Here is a 23,688-nt window from a genome sequence, read left to right on the forward strand (position 1 = left end):
CAGAGTCTGTCTCTCCACCTCAGCCTGTTGAATCCCCAAGGGGTTGGCTGTGGAGGGGGGTTGGTCCGGGAGTTTCTCTCACACACTCCCACCGGGATCCAGGGTTCCTAGTTTTCCAGGGCTCGTCTCTGTTGTTGGTCTAAGTTTAACCCATCCTCCAGCCTTGTAGGAGGCCTGGGATCGAGCTCTTGGTGGCTTTAATCTCCTTTGTGCTGGGCAGGTGTTTGTCTCCCGGCCCAAAGCCACAGAAGGCGTTTGCCCCTGGGGGCCGGCTGCGTGGGAGGTGCCCAGGGCGGAGAAGGCAGGGCACGGTGCAAGTTAGGAAGGAGGTGCCCTGTGTGCCTAGCAATGAAGCAATCTGGCCCCAGGGGCCGAGTGGCCGCATTAGTCTCACTGGTGCGTAGCTGCTCGGCTGCCCAGCGCTAGAGTCACCCTGAGGGAAGTGTGTAGCGTGGAGGGGGCACTGTCCCTGCACCCCCAGCTAGGATGGCGCTGCCCTGGTGCCTCCCCCCTCCCCCTGCCATCTGTGTGTGCAAATCGGGCACTTGCACAGATAAGTACCAGGGATAAATGGGTCCAGCTCTTCTGGGCGGAGAGCTGTCACTCCAGGACAGAGGGGGAGGAAGGCGGGTGTAGGAGGGGAAGCAGGCATCCTGGTGACATCTCTGGCACGTCCTCTCTCAGATTACAGCGGGTCTTTGGCTCCTGGTGAAGCCAGGAAAAGCCTAGGCCTGCTTGGAGAGTAAGGAGGGCTGGCTGTCTCGTATTGTACCTGTGTTGGCCTCCCCTTGCTATCAGTCTGATCCCCAGAGAGACCTGTGTACCCGTCGATATAATCCTTGGTGCTGAGGTGGCCGAAGAGCTCAACGTGCTTTACAAAGACAGGGGAGCATGATTAGCCCCATTCTACAGGTGGGGAAACTGAGGCCCACTGAGCCTAAGGGACTTGCCCAAAGTGCAAGTGGAACCCAGTACCCTGCTCAAACCACTGGGCCCTACCGCCTCTACATAGACAAACTGTGGCTAATACCAGCTGCTCTGCCTAGGAAGGACTTCTCAAAATACCTCACCATACTGTGGGGGAGCTGAGTCCACTGAATTGGAGAGTACAATATGTTTGATTGGTGCTATCCTTATGTTTCCGTTATTGTCTGATGGGAAATCAGTCCTGAAAGTATCTTGCGTGTATGCAGTGTCTCTTGCGCTCTCTGTATGTTTAAGGTATAATTGACATCGGTTCCAATTAGAGCCTTTTCCCCCAAAAAAATGTCTGTCACCATGAAGAATTTCCCTGGAATTGAGCTGACGTTTTTCACTGTAATACCCCAGGCAGGGACTGGAAAATACAAGTAGGCCAGTGATCGCTCCTCTAATGCGCTGTCAGGATGTGATAAACTGAGCCGGCTGGCTGACAGCACAGTTCTGTCCACGTTAATAATAACAACGTCCCAGTCGCCCCACCCAGTGCACAGGACGAGGGCGTGGGGCAAAGGCCAGGTGGAGCCGCTGTGTGCTCTGCTGCCCCCTGGGGGCTCTCAAAGGAAGTGATAAATCAGTGGCTTCTCACTAGCCAATCAACATTGGGGATTGTCCAACCTTGTCATGGCTCCCGAAATGCTAAGAAGACTGATTGGCTGTTGAGAGGGGTAGACATTATCCTGATTGGCTGCTGAACAGGGACCTCTCTTGTAGGAACAGCCCATTGTGTCCCCCCCCCCCCCCCCCCGTGTCCTGTATTTTAATAACACATGATTTTAACATTCCCCTTCTGGCAATATATAGCCCATGTTACCAAGCAGAGACAGGCCCTCTGCTAGGAGTGGAGGGGGTCCCAGCATCCTAACCCTCTGCCTAACCATTCTAACCACAATGCTTCAGCTGCAGACGTGGCCCTATGTGATGAGGTTGCAGGGAAGTGGGTGAGTGGGTGGGACTGGGGTAGTTGCAATGAATCCTGAGAAAGAAGAATTCTTGTCGCCATTTGCTTGTGGGGAAACTGAGGCACAGAGCGGCGAAGTGTTCTGCTCAAGGCTATACAGTGACAGCAAGCCACGGAAGCCAGCTCTCACAACTCCTGCTGCTGCTCTGTGTTAGCCGCTGAACCATCCTTCCCTTTCAGAGGTCAAACTCGACCCTGGTGTGATTCCAACAAAGTCAGGGGAATTGCAGCCAGGGATGGGTTGGGTTCGCTGTAGCCAGGCACAGCTCTGGGATGATGCACCTTTGGGTCCAATAAATGGGGCAAGCTAGAGATGCAGCTGGCACAGCAGAAACGCAGCAAACTGAACTCCATCCTGCAGAGAAGGCAGGCTCCCATCCGGGGGGCTTGCTTCTTGTTTCTGATCAGCACCTGTTGTGCACGATGCACCAGCTAGGCAGAGACGCTTGGTCCCTGTGTGTTACTGTCTAGAGAGACCTGTCCCTGGAACGAGCCTGCCAGTTCTCATTTCAGGGGCCCTGGCACTGCGCTGCTGGAAGTGCCATCTTCCCCTCAGGGAGTTCTGCCCCCTGGTGTTCCTCTCACCCCAGCAGCAGGCGTGGAAGCAGCTGGTCAGGCTCAGCGTCTGGTCGGGGCTTGTTTGCTGTGAGCCTTTCGTGGCCCGCCTCCCTGACAAGCTCCTGCAACATCTGTTGAGCTTTGGCGCTTTCTTGTGCATCAGCAGAAAAGGTGGCATGTCTGAGGCCCCCGCACTCCCGGCGGCTTCCCCCGCACCCCGCCCTGCCCGCGGAAGAGCCTCGGGGTGCTAGTTAACAAGTTAGTGCCCAAATCACGCTGTTTGCCGCTAATTGGTTGTGAGTCTTTGAGGACATGGTCAGGGTGCAAAGCCCTCCCCGTGAGTGGGGATGGAGAGATGGTTTATCTGGCTGGACAGATTCCTCCTAATTGAGCAGATACTCCATGTTCACAAACAGATGGCTTCTTTGCATCAATTATTTCTTATCTGTGTAACCGGGAATGATTTTCTGACAGATAGCATGGGGGAGAGTTAAAGAAGGAGGAGGCCCAGACACCCACACTCGCTGCCACAGTCTGGCACTGCTGTGCACTTTCCTAACCATACACAATGGCCCGGCCGATGCATTGGGGAGGGGGAGGGCTGTTGGACTGTGAGCCGGGGAGGGGGTGTCTCTCGAGAGGTTCCTCGCCGGTTAGCACCTGTCCCTGGTTGTTTCGTGGCTCAGGATTCCAGTTGTGTTGACACCTCGTCCCTGCAGCAGATGCAACAGTCTGGTTCTGCTCTGGTCCTGACAGGAAGTCTAACCGCTCCTCTCCTTGGAGCATCAGAGGGGTGGGTGTGTCTCGGTCGGTATGTCTGGTTTCTGTGTGTGCTGCACCAACAGCCGGGCAAAGCCCAAGACACCCTGTGGTACAAAGAGCTAGTTTGCCTGCTGAGGATCCAAGGAGACTGAGCTAGCCGGGGAATGAACAACACATCCCTCCAGCCCTCTGAGGGGGCTGCATAAGAGACCAGCTGGCATGTGGCCCACTTCAAGTCAGATCTGTAAGTGCAGATGGGAGGGGCTTTGTGCCCATCAGGGCGAGATTGTCCTCTCCAGTGCTAGGCCCAGATCAGCAAGGGGTAGCATCGCTTGCCTAAGAAGAGGCAGAATTCTGTGGCCATTGCCATGCGTCAGGGGCTAGCAAGGCAAGGTTCCCTGTGCCCGGCAGGTCAGGTACTGCTGGCTGTGAGCAATCATGTCACCAAAAGGTGGTGGGATGCCCTTTTGAGTGGGAGGGAGAGAGAAGGGGGGGGAAGAAGGAAGGCTGCTGGGGTAGAGAGGAGGCGCTGACGTGTTTTCCCTGGGACCAGAGGTGGCTCATTCCTGTATTTCAGTCTCTGTTGTTTTTTGGCACTTCCCAGCCCCTGTCAGCCTGTCTGTCCATGGTCTGTGGCTCCCACCTGGAGCTTTCCCAGAGCCAAAATCAGCATCTTCCTTCCTAGGTCCATTCTGGGAACCTCCTGCCCTGAGACTTTGACGCCTCATACCCGCAGAGTGAGGCTCCCGCTCCCCCCTCCAGAGAGCTCTGTAAGCTCCAGTCTAACACCACCACGGAAGGGTGCTCAGCACAGGCCTACCTCCAGGTGAGGAAAATGCACATCGGTGCCAGACTGTGGCAGCGAGTGTGGGTGTCGTGGGCCAAGAGGCTGCCTGAAGAGCCAAGCTGGAGCCTCTAGGTGTCAGAGATGGAAATACCCCATATATCCAGGGCTGCCTTGGAGAGTCTCCCGTCTGCCCCTTGGGGGCACTTTCTGAGTGGTCCCCCCCCCCCCCCGAAGCATTTGGCTGGAGCTGGGGCACTGGGCCAGGGCTCTGGGTGGCCTTATACTGTACGCCACTGTGTGAACGTTCACCTCCATTTCTGGGCCCCTTCCTGGTTTCCAGGGCACCCTTTTCAGCTGGAGAATAGAGCGGCCCCAGCTCCTCCCCGTGGCATCTGCCCCACTGAGACCAAACAAGGCTGTGCTTTGGCTCCTCCCTTTGAGCTCAGGTCACGGGCTTGGTGCCTGCCATGGGGCTACAGCGCTAACCGTTGGGGAGAAACAGAGCAGGGAGCCTGGCTGTGGTTGGTTTGTTCGCTTGGCAGCACAGCCCACTCTGGCACTTCCATCAAGATAATCACTGTGTCTAGGGGGAGCTGGGCAGCTCCTGCAGAACATTACTCGCCAGATAAGCAAAAGGCTCTCGCCTCTCCCGGGAAGCTCAGGCCAACTCCCTAGCTTGTATGTTAATTGGAAGGAATCTAATCAAAGGGCAGCGCTGCTTCCCTTGCAGGAGAATGTGCTCAGAATCGCCAGCAGGGCCGCTAGGGCCAGCCTCAGAAATCCAGCCCGCTTTCCCCACGGTGCCAGCACAAGCCCCTAGCCTTATAGTTGTCCCCAGCTTTGGAGAGCTCTTAGTAAATTGGTTGGCAGCCTTCCCAGTGGAAGGTAGAAGGTAAAACCTGGACTGGGTTTTTACTCTGGAACCTTGAGAAGGGATCCGGATGTCTAGTTCATCATTGAAAGAACAGGAGTACTTGTGGCACCTTAGAGACTAACAAATTTATTTGAGCCTAAGCTTTCGTGGGCTACAGCCCACTTCTTTGGATGCATCATTGGCTTCTCACCATTAGGGATCTAGATTTAACTCCTGCCTGAGGTTGCAAGGGAGGATGGAGTCAGATGGTGTCTCGGTTGGTCCCTATTACACAGTTTGGCCCAATAGGGACAGTGTCTGCTTGAGAGAGGCCTAGGACTGGGATTGCACGGGCTGCCACAAGCCACGTGTGCACGCTGCTGTACGTTCAGTGCCTCCGGAAATCAGACTGCTTCCCTTCAGGTGCCTGTTCCTTTTCACAAGCGGCAGCACTGGCCTGGCATGCCAATAATCTGCCAATGAATAATTAGCGAAGGCCACCTTCATCTGATAGGACTGGAGGAGCTGTTGCCAATCATGTCGAGCATCACATTTAATTAACACTTGATCCGGTATCTAATATACCTTGAATTACTCCTGATTGCCTATTTCTGCACATATTACCTAGCCAGTAATAATAATAATTAGTAATTATTTGCACTACTCTTTAACACTTATTCATCGGAGGATCTCAAAGCAATTCCCAAACCCTAATTAATTATGCTTCCCAACAGATAGGGAATCATTTGCCTGGCAGCAATGTGCAGCCACCTCTGGGGTGGAATGTGGCAGCTGATTAACAGCACACATTAACTTTGCCTAGCAGTTTTAGGACAAAAAGTGAGGCAGAGCCCTGTAACTAGTCGCAACGGGGGGTGGGATTGGATTTAGGGAGGCAGAATGTGACAACCTGAGTTGGAATTTGGCCAGGATACCAGGCATAACACGCTTACTCTAAGGGGGGATGTGTCATGGGAACATTAGGGCCCGATCCTGCCCCCCCCCCCCGTCAATGGTAAAACTTCCATTGAATTCAGTGGGAGCAGGATCAGACCTGCCGATTACAGGTGATTTCACATCTCCTCCAAGAGAGGGCGCCTGTGGTAGCACAGCACCCTGAGCAGTATTGACTCAGTATTGATTTGCTCATTAACTACCCTGGTAACGGATTGCCTAACAACCTCCTGCTCCATGCCTGGGACATGGGCAGTAACAGCAGGGTGACCAGATGTCCCGTTTTTAAAGGGACAGTCACGTTTTTGGGGACTTTTTCTTATATAGGCGCCTATTACCCTCCACCCACTGTCCCGTTTTTTCACGGTTGCTATCTGGTAACCCTGAGTAACAGTCTCCTGGCGCTGGGGCAGTATGGCCCATGGAATAATGCCCTGGTTACCAGTGTTCCAGACTCTCTGTATCTTACTCTCCCGTGTATTACAGCAAATCAGTATTCAGGCAAGGCCTGACTGTGCCATTCACAGCCCTCTTGCCTCTGCAGGATCTCAGGGTAGGGCTGTACCTCAGGGGTTCAGTCTCCCCTTAAAGCTCCCCAGCACAGCCGGGGAACACACAGCTCCCCTCTCAACAGCCGGCCAGCTCCATGGTGATTGGCACCCCAGGGGCCGCCCAGCTAAAAGCCAGAGTGGTGGCTGGGCCGTGCCGAAGCGGCGGGGCCCCTCTCCCCACAACCGGCGCAGGAAGGGAAGGAGATGTGAGATTCTCAGCATACTTATCCCTGCACCCCCAGGGGGCCCGGCCTGAGGAAAAGCCTCTGCCATCTCCAGGGAGACCCTGAACAGAGGAACAAGCCCTCGGCAACCCGCCATTCAGCAGGCCGAGGAAGGGAGTTTGGAACACAAAGAGTTTGGCTGAAACCCGGTGAGGCTGCCGCTCGCTCTGTCCTGGCCTCACCTCGCGGGGCCTTGTTTCCCGTCTCTTTCAGCGTCAGGGGGTGAGGCGAGGACGGCGTGTCAGAGGGGGCTGCTGGCCAGGACACCACGTTTCCTGCTGGTGGTGTGAACTGAGCTGAAAACGCTGGCAGGCGCCTCCTCTCCAGAAAACACCTGCATCCCCTACGCGTGCCCAGCTCTGTGGGGGAGATGGGACGGCAGCAGTTTCCTGTCCGGCCATCCATCCATCCTCCCTGTCCCTCACCCTCGTCCCTGCCTCAGTGCCCAGTCCCTGGTTAGGGAGCCATTGGGAGCTATTCACGGGGTGTCTCCTTCGCTGGCAGTGTCTGCGGGGCTTGGATGGTTGGATTGGCTGAATCCAAGTGGCTGTTGGGCTGGTGCTGGGCTCTTTCCTCTGAGGGAAGTGGAGGGGTTTGGGGAGGCAGCGGAAGGAATCAGCATTGATGTGTAACCTTAGAAAGCTCCCTGTTCAGGGAGCTGGTCATGGGCCCTAAAACCCTTTTGCTCACGGTCTGCATTTCAGGCATGCCTGCAGTGATGGGCAGGCCCAGTCATCCGACTTGTGTTCAGAGCCGCCCCCCCCCCCCCCCCCCATCCAAAATGAGTTTGATGGTTCTCAGCCCAGTTCCTAATGGACAGGTGTTTCTGTTGCCGACCCTAATGGGCCCCTTCATTGACAGGATTGAGAGGGGCATGGAGACGGGTCTCCCCTCTCACCCCAGAGGTGGGGTCTCCCCTGGCAGGCTTGGAGAAGCATTGGCAGGGGAATCGCATGGGCTGTTCTGTATAGAAAGGCAGGATTTCAGCCTCAAGGTCTGTCCCCTGGCACATTGCACCATCCGTGAATTCCCTTGGTGTGAAAGGAGGACGCTCAGAGCACAAGCCAGGAAGGGATCCCGGGTACGTCTGATGTTTCTTTTTAAGCCAGGCTTCCGCTGGCTGGTATTACAGACTTGGTCAGGAGGGGAGCTGATGGCTCCTGAGAGAGTGAATCCCAAATGGAGCTGGGCAGGATTTTGTGATAGTGTGAAAGCCTCCGTCAGAATGAGAGGCATTTTCCATTTCAGTTTGATTGCATGAGACGGTTGAAGTTTGCAAAGAGCCCAGAGACGTCTCTCGGGGTGGGATTTTTTTTGTGCTCCAAATGGGGCCGTTTCCCCTCAGAGACGCTGCTAATTTGGAGCAAAAAGCCCTCTGAGTCTTCAGAATCTAAAGCTTTTGAAATCCAGATTTCAGCCTGGTGTAGATCAGCTTCCGGCCACATAGAGTACATGGGGGGAGCCCAACGTTTTGCCAGGCTTGTGTTTAAACTCCTTTTCGCCCTCCCCTCCAAACTCCGCCAGTTTGTGCTGGTGAGGGGGAGGGACAACATTTTGGAGTCTCCTAAAAAATTCCAACCGTAGGCTGGGATGAAATTGTGACTATTTTGCAATTGCCTGTTGTGGCAGTGGGAGCCCTTGACATAACCCCTCCTGTTATTGGGGCGGGAACTCAGTACCGGGCAAATTGATAATTCTGTTCTTTACGATAGTTTCAACCAGACAGTTTAGATGAACACAGTATGTTGAGGAAGAGACAACATAGCTTTTGTAAAGGGAAATCATGCCTCACCAGTCTGAGAATTCTTTGAGGGCACTCACAAGGCATATGGACAAGGTTGATCCGGTGGATATACTGTAGGTGGACTTTCAAAAAGCCTTTGACAAGGTCCCTCACCCAAGTCTCTTAAGCCAAGTAAGCAGTCCTGGGATAAGAGGGAAGGTCCTCTCATGGATCAGCAGCGGGCCAGATCAAGCCCATGATCAAAAATCAGCAGAGCTGAGAGCATGAGACCTCCTTTATCTCTGGGATTTGTAGGCCTGTAGCTTGCTGCATTAATGTGCTTTAATCCTTCTCCGTGTGTCTCGCAGGTTGTTGCATAAGGTGCCTAGGGCAGGTTTGCAAATCATATGCACTGTTGCCAGGAGAGGTCTGAGCCGTACTGGTTAGATCCTGGCCAGCCTGTGTCCCCAAGCATGTCCGGCAGGGTGCTCGCAGCGTCTTCTCTGGGCTGTGTTGTACCCCTGGGATGTGACAGTGGATGGTGTTTGCGTTGCACTGGGTGGATCTGCTGTAGCGTGATGCCCTCACACTCAGACCTCACTCTTTCAAAGGGACATTAGGGACACAGTGTGATGTTGTATCTGATGTGAGGTTTCGCCCTGAGCAGATGAGTTCCTGGGTTGTGCCACAGCCATGCAATGCAGCCTAAACCTGCAGCGCTGGCTAGAGTCTGTCTTTGCCCTGCTGCATGGGGCATTGCGCGATGTATTGGGGCCATGGCCCCCTGGCACAGACCCTGCGCCTGCTGGCCATATTCTAAGGGCTTGTCTGCAGTGCGGATTTGCCCTAATTCCAGCCATCAGTGGCCTGTCACCAGGTTAGCTTTGCTGGTGCAAACCCCTAGTGCATAGGCATCATTTGCATTGGTGCCGTCTCTCCTGACTTCGTGCAGGGCTAAGATGAACTGGTGCAAACCGTGGTTTGGCCTGGCTACACCAAATGCAGCTACCCTGTTGGCTGAGATCCCCAAGACAGACAAGGCCCCTGACCCATAGGAATGAAGGGAGATTCTGCTTAGAGGAGAGGGGCCCTGTTACCATCTGTGTTAGGTAGTCCCAAGACTCCCTTTGTAGGGGACAGGTCCTGACACACCCTTTCTCCTGCGTATGCCCACAGCCTTCCCTGTAAGGCTCGGCACGCTAATGCTGCCGCTGGTGCCCAATTAAAGGGGAGGCCATGCAGTAGAAAACCTGACACAGCAAGCAGCCCCGCCATGCGGAAAGAGTCACTTTCTATTAATAATTGCAAAAGAGAAGAAACAGCACAAAGTTACACCCATGTTTCCCTTAACTAGCCCTGGGGGACCGTGGCGTGCCCTAGCAGAGATTAGGCAGGACATGGCCACTTGGCTGCCTAACAGATCTTGTGCGGTGGCAAAGTTGCCAGCCTCTCCTCTCCCCGGCCTCGCTCAGAGCGACCGGGCAATTGGTGGAAAGCTGCCAGTTGGAGTCAGTAAGTGTTGCCACTTGAGGGCTTGTGGGATTTGTCGAGCGCTCGCGGTTGTGCAGCGTTACCATATGGATTCCATAAATTAAACCTTTCCAGGAAACGAATGGTAAATTTATACGTCTGCTCACATGTGTGGCTCATTGATTCTAAGAGCTTCCCAGCAAAATTCATGTACCATTCATCTTACTTAGACGCTCCCAGTTTTATAGGACTAAGCCGTCGAAAAATTGGATCAACATAAAATCCTTTCTGCACAGCAGCCCTGGCCTTAGTGCTCGTAAATTGGAGTGGGGACCCCCTGCACCCATCCGCAGGGCCCTACTGCAGGCCTGTCTGGCTCCATCAAAAGGCTCCTTCCCTGACCTAAAGCCTCCTGCTTTGACTACCTCTCCAGTCTGTCTGGTCTCAGCCCCTTTCTCCTCTTTCCAAGTCCTGGAGCATACAGAGCCCAGCTGCATCCTCTCTGGAATCCCAGGGCAGGAAGGGGCTGGTAACAATCAGGGCTGGGTGGGGCTTGATTAGCTGCACATGGCGGGAAGGTCTGGGTTCAAGTCTCACACAAGGATTTACTGTTTTGCTGGGGGATCTGCTGAGAGGGGCTTAGTCCTCTCTCAGTACAGCAGGTCCCCATGCCTGGGGGTGTGTTAGACTGTGCTGCCATGTTTTGCCTGGCATGGCAGCTGCATGTGCTTGCGACTGTGTTGCCAGCTCTGGGGTACCGGTCGTGCACTTGCTGGGCATTACAGAGAACATTACACCTGTTCTCTGCAGACCCGAGCGCAACCCGAAGTGTTCTCCAATGGGTACGTCTACACGGCAGGGCCTCCTGACCTGCTTAGGCAGACGCTAGTGGGGCTTGTGCTAGCTTGTTAAAAATAGCAGTGTGGACGTTGTGGCATCGGCGGAGGCTCTGGCTAGCTCCGAGCATGGAGCCAGCCAAGGGATAGGATGGGCCTGAGCTCAGGTGGCTAGCCCACCCTGCAACGTCCACACAGCTCCATTCAGCAAGCTAGTGTGAACCCCAGTACCACAAGTCTGTCTGTATGAGCTGGGAGGCTCGCTGCCTGTGGTCTGTGTGGCTTGGGTCTCTTGCTCTGCACATGACCCCTCCCACTGGTTAAAATCAACTGAGACAGATCTGGTAGCCTGGAGCAAGGAGAAGGACATTCTTTCTAGGATGTGGGGGAGCAACCCTTCAGCTGGGGAATTTCTCTGTGGCTGGTCTGGCAGGCCCTGAGTTTGCTGGTCCAATAGTCCATGGTGCAAGGCTGTCCTCTTTCCTCTGGCTTTAGTGGGATAGCTGAGTTCTGTGGGTGATTGGTGCAGTTGGCTGAGTTTGGTTGGACCGCATTTGTCAATATGTCACATCCTTCTCCATAAATCACACATAAACAGTGGGTTCTGGGCCACGTTCACCTACTTCCTAGGGTGACACAGGCAAGACTGAGTTTATAAACTTAAACCATTGTCTGGCTGATCATGGGTTTCTTCTCTCAGCTGGTCTCCTCTGCCTTCCTCTAGCTCTCTTTTTAATATACCCAAGTCGAAGCTAATGAGACAGGACTGGTCTGTCTGTCAGGGAGAGTCTGTAGAATAGCTCTGTGCAGCTCCATAAACCCTGTCACTGTGGAAAGTGCTGGGTTTGGTATATAGGTTTCATGTATCCAGACATTTAGCAATGGGGGCAGTTATGTTAAATAAAATTAGAGTACTATTTTATTGCATTTCTGTCTCAAAGATGAAAAAATCCATTCCAGCACAAGTGTATGCAGTTATGGAGCTAGAATATGGATTGCTTTAGTTACTGCCACTTATTAAAGATACAAAGAACTGAGGACAGTACAACTGTTTTCTCAGATGCGCATTAAACAAGAGGATGACAGATGCAGCAAATAAGGGCACACAACAGAGCTGAGACAATAGAGATTATGAGTTACAGTAGGCATGACAAACATGGTAGGTGTTAGAGAAGGGGAAGTGGTTCTGCACAGTGGAGCACAAACAGAAATGTTTTCATTCAGATACCAAAATAAAGAAGCAGTGGATAGATTTGTCAGGCTGTTGATATCCCCCTAGCAGCTCTGGGACCTGACGGACAACAGTGTGGAGCTGCTGCATGAGGAAAGAAAGTTGCAAAGGTCTAGAAACAGGGCTGGATCCTCCGCTGAAGGAGCGCTCGTGTGTTCTGTGTTGCTTCACCCCAGCCGTGGATCTGTCTCAGAAAATGAAATGGAAAATGGAATAAGTTATGACCAGAGAGTGAAAGTGACTAGGAGCAGACCAATGTCGTTTCCTTTTTCATGCCCTCTGAAGTGAAAAATGTAAACCAACAGCAGCCGCTGTGTAAAGTGAATGAGAGTTGTGAAGGCCATTCACTCTCAGTAATCAGATTCAGAGGCGACTTGATCACGGTCTAGAGGTACCTACGGAGGGAGAAGAAGTTTGTTACTAGAGGGCTCTTTAACTTGGCAGACAAAGGTATAACGCGATCCAGTGGCTGGAAGATGAAGTCAGCCAAGTTCAAACTGGAAATAAGACCTACATTTTTAAGGGAATGGATAATTGATCATTCAATCAGATTACTTAGAGGTGTGATGGTGTCTGTATCACCTGGAGTCTTTAAATCGAGATTGGGAGCCTGCTCCTTCACTGGTATAAAGGGGAAGAGACCCAGATAGGTCTATTGGGCTACACTGATTTACCCCAGCTGAGGATCTGGGCCCTGGACATCTTTCTGAAAAAGATGCTCTAGGCTGAGCGTAGGATACTGGGCTTGATGCAGGAATCGCTGGGTGAGAATCTCAGGCCTAGGTGGTCAGACTAGATAATTGTAACAATCCCTTCTAGCCTCAAAATCCTCTTTGGCTCTAGGACGCTTACCCTCCCTGTGTCCCTTTAGCAGGAGTCTCCTGTACTGTGACCGCACTGTCTTAGCGGAGGGGAGGGAAGTTGTATACCGGCCCATTGAGTAATCAGCAGCAGAACAATCAGCCGGCAGCCACTGGCAGGGAGAGGGATGTTGCTTTGATTCCTGCCCTCCCTCCCCCACCTCCCCAAAGGCTTTCTTGTCTGGTCCTGACTGGAAGTGCTTGGACTGCTCACTCAGATCCAGCTGTAGCCCCCGTGAGACATGGAGCTGGCTGGCTGGTGAGCAGCAGACAGCTCCCCTACCCAGCCATGTGCAATCTGCCTGAAAGAAAACAAAAGCATCGTGTGTCTCTCCACCCCGAGGCCCCCCAGGCGAGCGGGACACATTCCGGCAGGAGGACCCTGCTTTCTCCAGGCTGGTAGCGAGCATCAGGGCTTGGGAGAGGGAGCCGGGAGGTCTGCTGCCTAGTGCTGAAGCTGATGCTGGCTGTCAGCTATTGAATATCCCTGCAGGGAAAGGTTCTGAGTCCCTGTTCTTCTGCTTTTGTTCCAGGCATTGTCCTCTTCTCTGGAGACACCTGCTGTGAAGCCTTCCGCCAGCGAGCCCAGACAGCGACTGGCGGGCACTGGGGAGAGCCCGGGTGCAAGGAACGGAGCTGCCCAGGAGATTGGCTCTGACCGCGGCCAGCAGAGCGTGGATGTGGAAGGCGCAGACCTGGGAGCTACAAGTAGGTGCTAGATTTGCTGTCTGGGCATGGGGGGAGCCTGCAGTAGCAGAGGTTGGAGCTCTGGGGCATGACCCCAGGGACCCCCCATCTCTGTGTTGTTCTGACTGTGTGCTGCAGTGTTGCTTGCAAGACTTGGGCCGGCCAATCCCCTGGTGTGCCGCGGCGTGTGCGCTAGGCACAGCTGGGCCCTGCTGGAGAAGGGGATACCCGGGGTGTCCCAGGAAGTGACAGCAGCGCGTTGGACTAAGCCAAGGCAGCGTGGGACCAGCCTCTTCACTGTGGCTCGGCTCCTCTTGCGAAGGAGGCAGCTTTCGGGCCTTGGGACCTGATCCTGCCGTTCTTGCACAGGCAGAACTCCCATGGACTCTGCTGGAAACTGCCTGTGGGAGGACTGTGGGACTGGGCCCTCACAGTTTGTGTGCTGGGCGGCAATCTATGCACTCGGCGGGCGGGATTTCCCCCCTGCCCCCAGTGCAGCTGCTTGGTGGGCAGTGTGCTTCAGTGCTGGTGCCTTGCCCTCCACCTTCCCGGGCGAGCTCCAGGCAGTTGCAGTCTGAGAGCCGGGATGCAGGGAGGAGTGCGTGCGGGGCAGGGGGCGATTGGAAATGGGGATGTCCTGTCATTAGCCAGCAGAGCTTTGTCTGGTCAAGGGGGCAGCCGTGGGTACGTGTTGTAGCTTGTTGGATGCTCTGGGCTGAACGCCTGCTGATCAGATTCCCCGTTGGCCTTTTTGTGTCTATGGACTGGGTCTGAGGGCCGAGGGAGAGGACAGAGTATAGGTGAAGCTCGTGGCTAGGTAGTGCCCAGCAAACAGGAGGTAGTGCCCAGGGTCTGGTGCCAGGGTGAGGGGCAGGGGTGACCTGGTGGCAGAGGTCTCTCTACCAAGCCCTCACTCTCCCACACCTGTGCCTCCCCTGGCCTGCGTGGATGTGCTGTCTCCTTGGCCCATTTAGTCTGTGACTCCTCTGCCAAGACGGCCAACCAGGGCTGGGAAAGGGGGCCACAAGCCTGCTGGGAGTCAGAGTGAAAGCCACCAACTCCCTGTGTGTCAGCCACCCCGAGGCCGGATCCCCAGGGTGACCTGGATGTGAAAGGCTCTTTCTCCTGTGGCCAGGCCCTGCTGCCCCAGTGGTACACTGGTGCCTCACTCTGCTGGGCACCAAGGACAGCTGCGGGGCAATGCCAGCTGTGCCTGCGATCCGGGACGCCAGGGAGCTGGGGCTGGGTTGGGCCTCGTCTCCTGGGAGTTTAGAGCCTTGTCAGGCAGGAGCAGCAGCATTCCTCCGGGAGGTGTCACACCCCCTCCCAGGCTGGGCTTGTTTGTTAGCAGCCTTCCCGGTGGCCCTGGAAGGCTCCTGGTGCGCTGGCTGCTTTGATGTGGAGACTGCCGCCTGCTCCAGCTCTTGGCAGAGGGGAACAGCAGAGAGAGGCACTGGCGTGCCGGGGAACCGCAGGTGCAGCAGGCAGTGGAGCGCACCAGGCAGGGAGTGAAGGGAGCCCTGCGTGGGCCCGTTTCCATGCCAATGCCTGTAGCTGCCTGGGTGCAGGGAGCTCCTCTCTGTTGGGAGGGTGGTCAAGCTGAGGGGCTGGCGGATCTGGGTCCTGTTCTTGGCTCTTCCACTGACCGGCCAAGCAGCCTTGGGCAAGTCCCTGGCTTTCCCCAGGCCCGGCTGTGCCAGGGCACTGTGAGATCCTCCAGCGGAAGGGGCTGTGGGCAAAGCACAGGGTCTCATTACTGGGCCAGAGCTCCTTGGACCGCGCCACCTGAGCAAGGACTGAATCAGGGCCGTGGGACTCAACCCAGTATTCTGTATGACTGCAGCTGGTGATATGACTGGGGGCTGACTAGGCATGGGCCAGCTGGCTTGGATGGTCCCAGACCCCCCCGCCCCTGACCCTTCACCCCATCTCGAATCGAGCCTAGACACCGTCATCCATTGAGGGTGCCGCTGTCGCTACTCACTCTCTTGTTCTGGCTGGAAGCAGAACCACTGAATTATCCCAAGGAAAGCTTGTCTGCCCCGATTCCTAGCCCACCTCTGCAGGCCCACGTGGAGGGGTGGCTCCGGATAGGCCCTGCCCAAGAGAGCTGCGTTATCCTTTCACTCACAGCTAGTGTGAGTGCTGCAGAGCTCTCATTACCCCTCCTGGAGCCCCCCAGTGCTTCCTCGGTGATCGCTCCGGGCTGGGGCCCTCACCATTTGCAAGCTATTCCCAGCCAAGCGAGATGGGAGCTGTGCCCTGGAAGAGCCAACCCCGCTTTTATTGCCTTGCCATCAGCTGCCGGGCACAGGTGACATTGACTAATGGCTCATTAGATGCCTGCCACATTTCATTTGCAGCCCCTGTCCCGGGGCGCTCACATTCCCGCTCCAGATCCCGGTGCATGGGGATCTTCTGCCCCTTCCCCACACCACTGATGAGTGGGGAGGGGCACTTGCGCTGCAGGATGAAGGATGAGGGAGAGCCATCAAGGCCTCTGCCCACAAGATTGTGCCATCTGATGGCAGTGTCACATGGTCGCTGAGCAACCTGGCTTTGAATCTGTGACCTCCGGGGAAAGGCTTCTTATCCGCCACCCCCAGAGTCCTGTCCACAAGACCCCTCGATGTCGCAGGCCATTTAGCTGATGCCCTCTTTGGTGCTGTGTACGTCTGCATGTGCTGCCTCTTGTCTGTGTTGCTCCCCTGTTTGGCACGCAGAGTCTCATGGGCTCTGTGTCTGCAGCCTCCCGGGCAGCAGTCCTAGCTGGAACAGTCTAGCGGTGAGGATGATTAAGCCTTGGCAGCTAGAGGTGTCGCGATTGATTGTCCTGCCGAGGGCACAGTGTATCGAGCCTCCCGGTGCCAGCGGGCTCCACGGGAGACGGGGCTAGCACAGAGTGGGGAGGGCTTTAATATTGGATTGTGCCCCCCAGGAGTCACTCTGCAGGCAGGTGGGGGCGACTAGCGAAGCCCTATGTGCAATGAGGGCCTTGCCATGGTAGGAGAAGGAGCTGCTGGATGGCTGCAAATGGGCTGGCTGCTTCCCAGAAGAGCCACAACCCCCGGGGGAATCCACGCCTCGCCTCTGAGCTGCTGAATGGTGGAGATGCTCCTTCTCCTTGCGGGGAAGGGTGTCCCGACAGGAAGACAGAGCTACACCTGCAACCACCCACGCTGTTAATATGGCGAGGCACTTTGTAGTGGGACCAGTGGCCCTGTACACACGTGCTGAGTCCAGGCCAGGACCCAGGGAGAGCCCTGCGTGGTGACTCTAGCTGTGCTAGTCAGTCTGGGTGCCAGAGAGAATCACGGGGTCTGCCGGCATCCGGAAGCCTCAGCGAGAATCCCTATTTGCATTTCTTACAGCAGAGGCCTGTCTCTCCTCCAGCATGCCATGGGGAACTGCACAGGGGGCATTTGGAATCCTGGGGCTTACCCCCCCTCCCCCTCCCACTCTTCTGAGTGCCTAGAGGTGCTACCCACCCAAAGGCCCAGGGCCTCACCTCCCTGCAAGCTGGCTGGCTTTGCAAAGACATGGGGACACATGCTGCCCTGGCCCCCAGGGCCTGCCGTCACTGGTCTCTGCAGCTGCTTCACTGCAGCTTCGTGCCCCACCCTGATGCGTCTCAGGCTGGAAACACCCCAGAGTAACTCATGCTGGGTATATAGTAGGGCGTGTGCTTTATGCCAGTCTTTAATTACATGATTGCATAGGACGACTGCCTCACACCGTGCACTGGATGAAATGGGCAGCTCTTCATTATTTCTTTTCATCCTCCTCATTCAGCATGTGGTCCCAGGCCTTATTTCCCACCCGCCGTCCGACCCTCGCATTCAATGAAATACAGGGGTATTAATTTCCTCATAGACTTTTCTATGGCGCTTATTGCCATAGTGTCTTGCCCAGTGTCACATGGGAACGCTATAGCAGAAGCAAGGATAGACTCCAGTTCTCCAGGGCTGCATTCAGCTGACTCCACTACAAGGCTATCCTTTTTCTTCCTGAATGTCCTTGTCTCATTCACTCCACCATCCTGATTCCTCCCCAGAGCTGGTCCAGCCGATGCACTGAAATAGGTAGGGATCCTGTGGAAACAAATATGTGATCATGGAATTGAAGTCTGTAATCATACTGCATATTGAACAAAGGGGGCCGAATTAGGGTTCCACGGGTACCTTTAATTCTGGCATTTTCCTACTTTTGAGTGCTTGACTTTGCAACGGTAATGTTCTTTGAATGTAGTTTTTAGTTGTGATTTCCTACATTAAAAAAACACTGAGAAATCAGGAGTACTTTCGTGTGGAACCACGCTGACCCCAAACATGGGTCATCAGCAAGGTTAGGATCTTTAGATCTACAGCATAGACCTCTATACCACTTGAGCTAATGGAGTAACTGGTAGTGGAAGTAGGCTGTTATCCTCTAGGTCAGCCAGTCACTAGACTGGGAAGAGAGACGCACTTTGCCAGCGGGACACTCAGCTGTTTGTTGACAGCAGAGGAATTTGGGGACTGAGGAATCCTGGATTCTATTCTAGGTTATGGAGGGGAGTGTGTTCTAGTAGTTACAGACCTTTCTTATCCTGTCCCCACTGTATTTCTTGCCCCCTACCCCCAAGCTTGTCCCTGTCCTACTTTGCTCCTGTCTTCATCCATCTGCATTTGAGTCAAGCTGCTCCCTCCTTTTTCCTCCAGACTGCCAGCAGAAGACGCATTCAGAGCACAGTAAAGTCTCCCTCTCTCAGTTCTGGTGCCTGGCACCACCTTGGGGAATCAATTGCAGGAAACGGGCTGCTCGCTTCTGCAGCCCTAGGGTGGAGCATGCTCAGTGTTGACCCCATCTTCAGAGAATTTAGCTGGCAGACTCTAACGGAGCATGTGCAATGGCAATTTTCAGAGGCTCATAATTCAGCCAAATGTGGGTGGATTTTCCTGGGTAGAGTAAAGGCCAAATATCAAGGCCTTGCTCCTAAGTACTGGAGTGCTAGCACTTCTCCATGAAACAGCTGTGAAGATTTTTCGAACAATGATTTTTCCCTCATCTCATTCTCAGAAACAGCTGGACTCTTTTAGCTGAAAGTTTTTTTTTGTTTTTTAAATTGTCTGCGGCAGCCACCTTGCATGGAAAATTTCACCCGAATGGTTAAAGTCTGATAAAGTTCTAAGCAACTGGAAACATGGTCTTGTAAGGGGAAAGGTTGAGCAACCGTAACTGTGGGTATCACTGGCAGATCTGCCTATACTGGGGGTGTGTACGTACTCTGTGACTCCCTGTGAGTGTGCACGTATAATATATGCTGACGAAGCCACACATGCATTCACTAGGAAAATTAAAAAATTAACAGGCATTGGCTTGCACGAGCTGAGTGAAGACAGTGAGATAAAAGCATCTCTTTATACCTTGTGAGAATTGCTGATAAGGGCATTTGTTCCTCTGTATTCTTAAAAAAGAAAAAGGCAATACAAATTTAAAATAGAAAAGAAAGAGGGAGTTGGGGAAAGGAGAGTGCTGGCGCAACCAGCGCTAAGGAGTGTGGAGGACACCTGGGGTGGCAGGCACAAGGCGCAGCTGCGTTAGCAGCAGCGAAGGGCCTTTGGAGGAAGAGGAACTGGGGAAGGGTGGGGAAGAAAAGTCAGTGGAAGCTAAGGGGGAGAAGGGGTTTGAAGTGAGAATGCTGGACAGGGGCTCCTGGGGAAAGGGTGCGGGGTTTGAAGGAGAATATCCAGCATAGCTCATTTCTAATGCACCTATTGCTGGGATAGTGGAATATCTAGGCACTGTCGTTTTTGCAGCCAGTGTCTTGGCAAGCGTACAACATCCTCCCCTCCCCTCCCCTCCCGTCCTGTAGCATCTCTGTCACCCCAGACATAGCTGTTGGATAGAATGGTGCAGTGGTTCGCTGATGCTGAACAAATCTTCCCTTGGGCCTCGGCTGAGAACCCACCAGGCTCGTCTCCCTGATGACGTGAGGCAGACTGGTGGCCGTCCAGACCAAGGCAGGTGAAGTTATGTGGAGCTCAGACGGGGTGGTGCACCTGATTTCCGAACGCTGGTGAGCTTTGCCCAGAGGATTCATTCATTTGCTCTTCCAATAGATGTCCATTTCTCTGGAATCAGTGGGGATGGATCAGTAGAACATGGTGCCCTAGTCCTTTGCAATAATTCCACTGACAGGGCTTTGAGAGCTATTAATGGGGACGGAGGCTCTAGGAGAGGGACCCCCTTGGGGCTAGTCAAAGACGAGCGGCTGCCTCCTGGTCCCCTGATCCCAAGCTGAGCTGCATAGTTATCCTCGCCTCTGGCCAGTAGCAGACAGCTGCCGCTGAGGCAGGATGACGCTGGGCTGATGCTGAGTGGCAGCTCATTTCCAGCATGAGATAGGGGAAAGGTCCTAGCCGGCAGAGTGACAGGAGTAAGGGAGACCCCTACATTTGGGTGGGGGGTGTCAGGCAGCTGAATGGCAAAAATCCTACCACCTGGGATTCTCCAGCCCTGTTTGGGTACGTTCTCTGTGGCATTCAACTCGCCCTGTTGCCACCTGTGCCAGACCTGTCCAGGGGAGGGGCTTGTCCAAGCCTGTCAGTCAGTCACTCATCCCCAGCAGAGTGGAAGCCACTGGATTGATAAGGCCTGATCCCAGTAGTACAGGGTGCCCTGGGCTGCCCCCACTTCACCAGGCATGGGGCAGCCCAGCCTGCTGCAAGCTCAGCCCAGGGGGCATGTCCCCGCACCTCTTCCCAGTCCCTCTTGCGACTTTGCGGGGGGCAGCATTGAGATCGGAATTGGCAGGTGGTGGCTGGTTTAGTGATCGGAACCCAGGTCTGGTGAGAGAAATCTGGGGCCCTGGTACATCATCTTTTAAGGGGTCACGCTCCCCCCCATGTCACTTTATTTACACAGCCATTACATATGGTCACTCCCCTGACCTCCGATTGTCCCCCCTTTTCCCTTCTCATCAGCCCAGGCAGCACCCTTGTCCTTTTAAGGACTGGATTGTGACCTACTACGGTCCCCAAACTGGTTGGTTATATTGCTCAGTAGATGTTTGGGTGGCGCCCGGCGGCGGTACCTGTGCAAAAGGCAACATGCTACGTATGAGTGACTTTTGGTTACTGCGGGGTTCAGAACAATACCCCAGAGGGGTATATCCCTTGGATTCTCCAGCCTCCTTTGGATATGTTCCATTTGGCATTCATCAGCCGTTCCCGCTCATTCCAGACCTGGGGGGAGGACTGGCACCCCGGTCCCCAGCTGCCTTGCAGTGTTGGGAAGGTGCTCAGGGCCCATGCTGTCATCTTCCATTTATCCAGCAGGTGGCGTGAGAAATCATCCCACACAGCCGCCCACCTCTGCTCCCTGTGGGCAGCAAACAATGCCACAGATGCCCTTATCTCAGCAGGGCACAGGCTCATGGCAACTCGGGCAGTGCAGCACAGCTCCTGGAGGAGCCAGGCCCTCAGCCTGCAACAGGGCAGGCTGGCACCTCTGAGTGCCCCCTCACTGGGTGCCCACCAGGCCTCCTGGGGAGATGGCTCGTGGGCTCGGGGAAGCAGCAGGAGGTTCCTCCCACCCTCGTGTGGAAAGGCCTATCCTGGAGTCTGCCCAGGTGGGAGAGGGGAGTGTCTGGCAGGGATCTTTGGAGGCAGTTTGCATCTTGAGAGCTGGCTGAGAAGTGTCAGGGATCTCTGAGGGTGTGAGGGGTTGATGGGAGTCTGGCTGCTGGGTGTGGGGGGCTCTCTAGTGAGGCTGGGGGTTCTCTGGCAGAGTTTGAGGGGTGTCTGTGGCAGGTCATTGGGGTATCTCTGGGTGTTGGGGGTATCTGGCAGGTCACTGGGGGATCTGGCTGTTTGGGGAGGTCTCTAAGATGGGGGATGCCTAGTGGCAGGAATACTTCTGCTAAAAAGCCCCCTCCCCTCCCCCTTTGTCAAGAACCAGCCAGCTCCTCCCCCAGTACCTCCCTCCCAGACTAACTGCCCCCACGCTCCTGAGTCCTGACCCACTTCTGCAGCGCGGCTTCTGCTGCACTCCTGCCCCGCACCCAGGCTGGCTGGCTGCTGACACCCCGGGGATCTTCTCTGCCAAGCACATGACCTCTCTCACTGGCTGCTGCTCTCCATGAGCATGTGATTCCCCCTCCCCCTCCCTGCTTCCGGGGTGTGCGCCCCCCACTTCTTTGCGGTGGTGCGCCCCCCACACGCCTGGGTGTGCGTCCCCCTGCTCCGCGGGGAGTGCGCCCCAATCCCCCCACTGCTCTGTGGGGTGTGTCCCCCATCCCCCCCCCCTGCTCCGCGGGGGGTGATCCCCATCGCCCCACTTCTCTGCGGTGGTGCGCCCCCATACACCTGGGTGTGCGTCCCCCTGCTCCGCGGGGGGTGAGCCCCCATCCCCCCCACTGCTCTGTGGGGTATGCGTCCCCCACCTCCGCCCCATCCCCCCACTTCTCCGCGGTGGTGCGCTCCCCACACTACTCTGTGGGGTGTGTGCGCCCCTCCTCCGCCCCCTGCTCCGAGGGGGGTGAGCCCCCATTCCCCCATTGCTCTATGGGGTGTGCGTCCCCCACCTCTGCCCCCATCCCCCCCCTTCTCTGCGGTGGTGCGCTCCCCACACTGCTTTGCGGGGTGTGTGCGCCCCTCCTCCGCCGGGGGTGCGCCCCCATCCCCCGACTGCTCTGTGGCGTATGTGCGCCCCCATCCCGCCATTGCTCCCCCTGGGTGTGCGCCCCACCTCCGCCCCCTGCTCCGCGGGGGGTGCGCCCCCATTTCTGCTCCTCCCAACAATGCGGCCCCCACTGCTCCCCTGGGTACCCCCAGTTGTGTGACAACACCACGTGTTTCTCTTCCAAGCATGACCCCCCCCCCCCCCCCGCCCCCCCCCCCCCCCCCCCATGGCGTGACCTGCCCTCCCCCCACTGCTCCCCCTGGGTGCGCGGCCTCCCTCTCCCGGCAGCGCGTCCCCTCCCCGCCCCCTGCAGCGGCCGCGGGCCGGGAGCCGGCGGGGGGCCGCGGGCCGGTGAGTCACGCCGAGCCGGAGCGGCGGCCGGGGCAGGCGCGGAGCGAAGCAGGAAGTGGCGGGGAAGCCGCCCGCGCGTTGCTCCTGCTGCTCCGGGAGCGCCGGGCAGGGCCCCCGGCCGGCTGGGACCCCCGCGCCCGCCGGGACGCGCAGACCCCGCCCGGAGGCGGCGGGGGAAAGTTTCCTTCTGGTCCCCGCTCGCAGTCGCCGCCTGCGCCGGCTCGGAGCCCTCCCCATGGAAGAGAAAAGCCCCCGCTGGAAAGTGCGCCCGCTCGGTGAGTGCCTGCGCGGGGCAGCGGCGTGGGGGGAGACTCCTGCCTGCGGCCCCCATCCCCGTGGCGTCGGGCCCGGGCGGGGGCTGCAGGGCGGCGGCGGGGGGGAGGGGGTTGTTTCCCAAAAGACTCTGGCTGGCCCCTGGCCGCGTAGGGACTTGGCCAGACGCTCGGGGTTACTGTTGTGTGTGGGAAGGGATGGGGGCACACTGATAAGGCAGCCTGACCCCCTCTGCCTTGGCATCTTGTCCCCCTCAACACCCTCTCTGCGCCTACTCTACCCATCCAGGGTCCTTACGCTCCCCCCAACCCTGCTGCACAGCTTCTTACCCCTGCGTGCTTAGTACGCTGGTTAACCTGTGGAACTCTCTGCCCCAAGATGTCCCTGAAGACAAGAGCTTAGCAGGACTGGACATTTGTTGGGGGTAATGAGAACATCCCTGGGTACTTTAAACAGGAGAAGGGGTGTAAGCCCTATGAGGCATAAGTCAGCCATTAAACTTCCCCTGGGCGCAGGCTGCCCCATAACCCCACCTACTGCAGGATTTCTTGCACCTTCATCTGAAGCAGCTGATGCTGCCTAGTGTCAGAGAGGGGCCACTGGACTGATATGGTTGGAGGTACCCCCTCCCGCCGTGCCATGCACCCCTCTGCTCCTACTGCAGAGTCCCCAGCCCCTACTGCACTGACCTGGCTTGCGTCATTCCCCCCAAACTCACAATGTGAGTAAGGAGAGGAGTAAGTAGGGAAGCTTTATGATACCTGGAATGGGAAACTGCTCTTGCTGCCCCCTGTTGGGCCAGTGGGGAATGGCGGGTTGCCCACAGCTGGCTTTTCTTTCCACCTAGGGTCAGGAGAGAATGTCACTGGAGCGAATAGTGTGGGGGCCACAGCTGGCCACTGCTCTGCCAGTGATCTCGGCTTTTGGGGGTAGCATGGGGTCGCTGCGGTTTTGTCCGTGCCTTT

General features: G+C 56.0%; 1 protein-coding gene across 3 annotated transcripts in view; it reads left to right on the plus strand.

The window, feature by feature from the left end:
• Window positions 1–23,688, plus strand: part of GSE1 (Gse1 coiled-coil protein) — a 342,546-nt gene that overhangs the window by 107,970 nt on the left and 210,888 nt on the right. For all 3 annotated transcript variants that reach the window (XM_034788816.1, XM_034788818.1, XM_034788817.1), the window contains exon 2: window positions 13,282–13,456. In XM_034788816.1, the coding sequence (XP_034644707.1) occupies window positions 13,282–13,456 (175 nt within the window). The remainder of the gene's footprint in view (window positions 1–13,281; window positions 13,457–23,688) is intronic.

This window comes from Trachemys scripta, chromosome 13 (genome assembly GCF_013100865.1).
Source record: "Trachemys scripta elegans isolate TJP31775 chromosome 13, CAS_Tse_1.0, whole genome shotgun sequence".
In the NCBI taxonomy this organism is placed as follows: Eukaryota; Metazoa; Chordata; order Testudines; family Emydidae; genus Trachemys; species Trachemys scripta.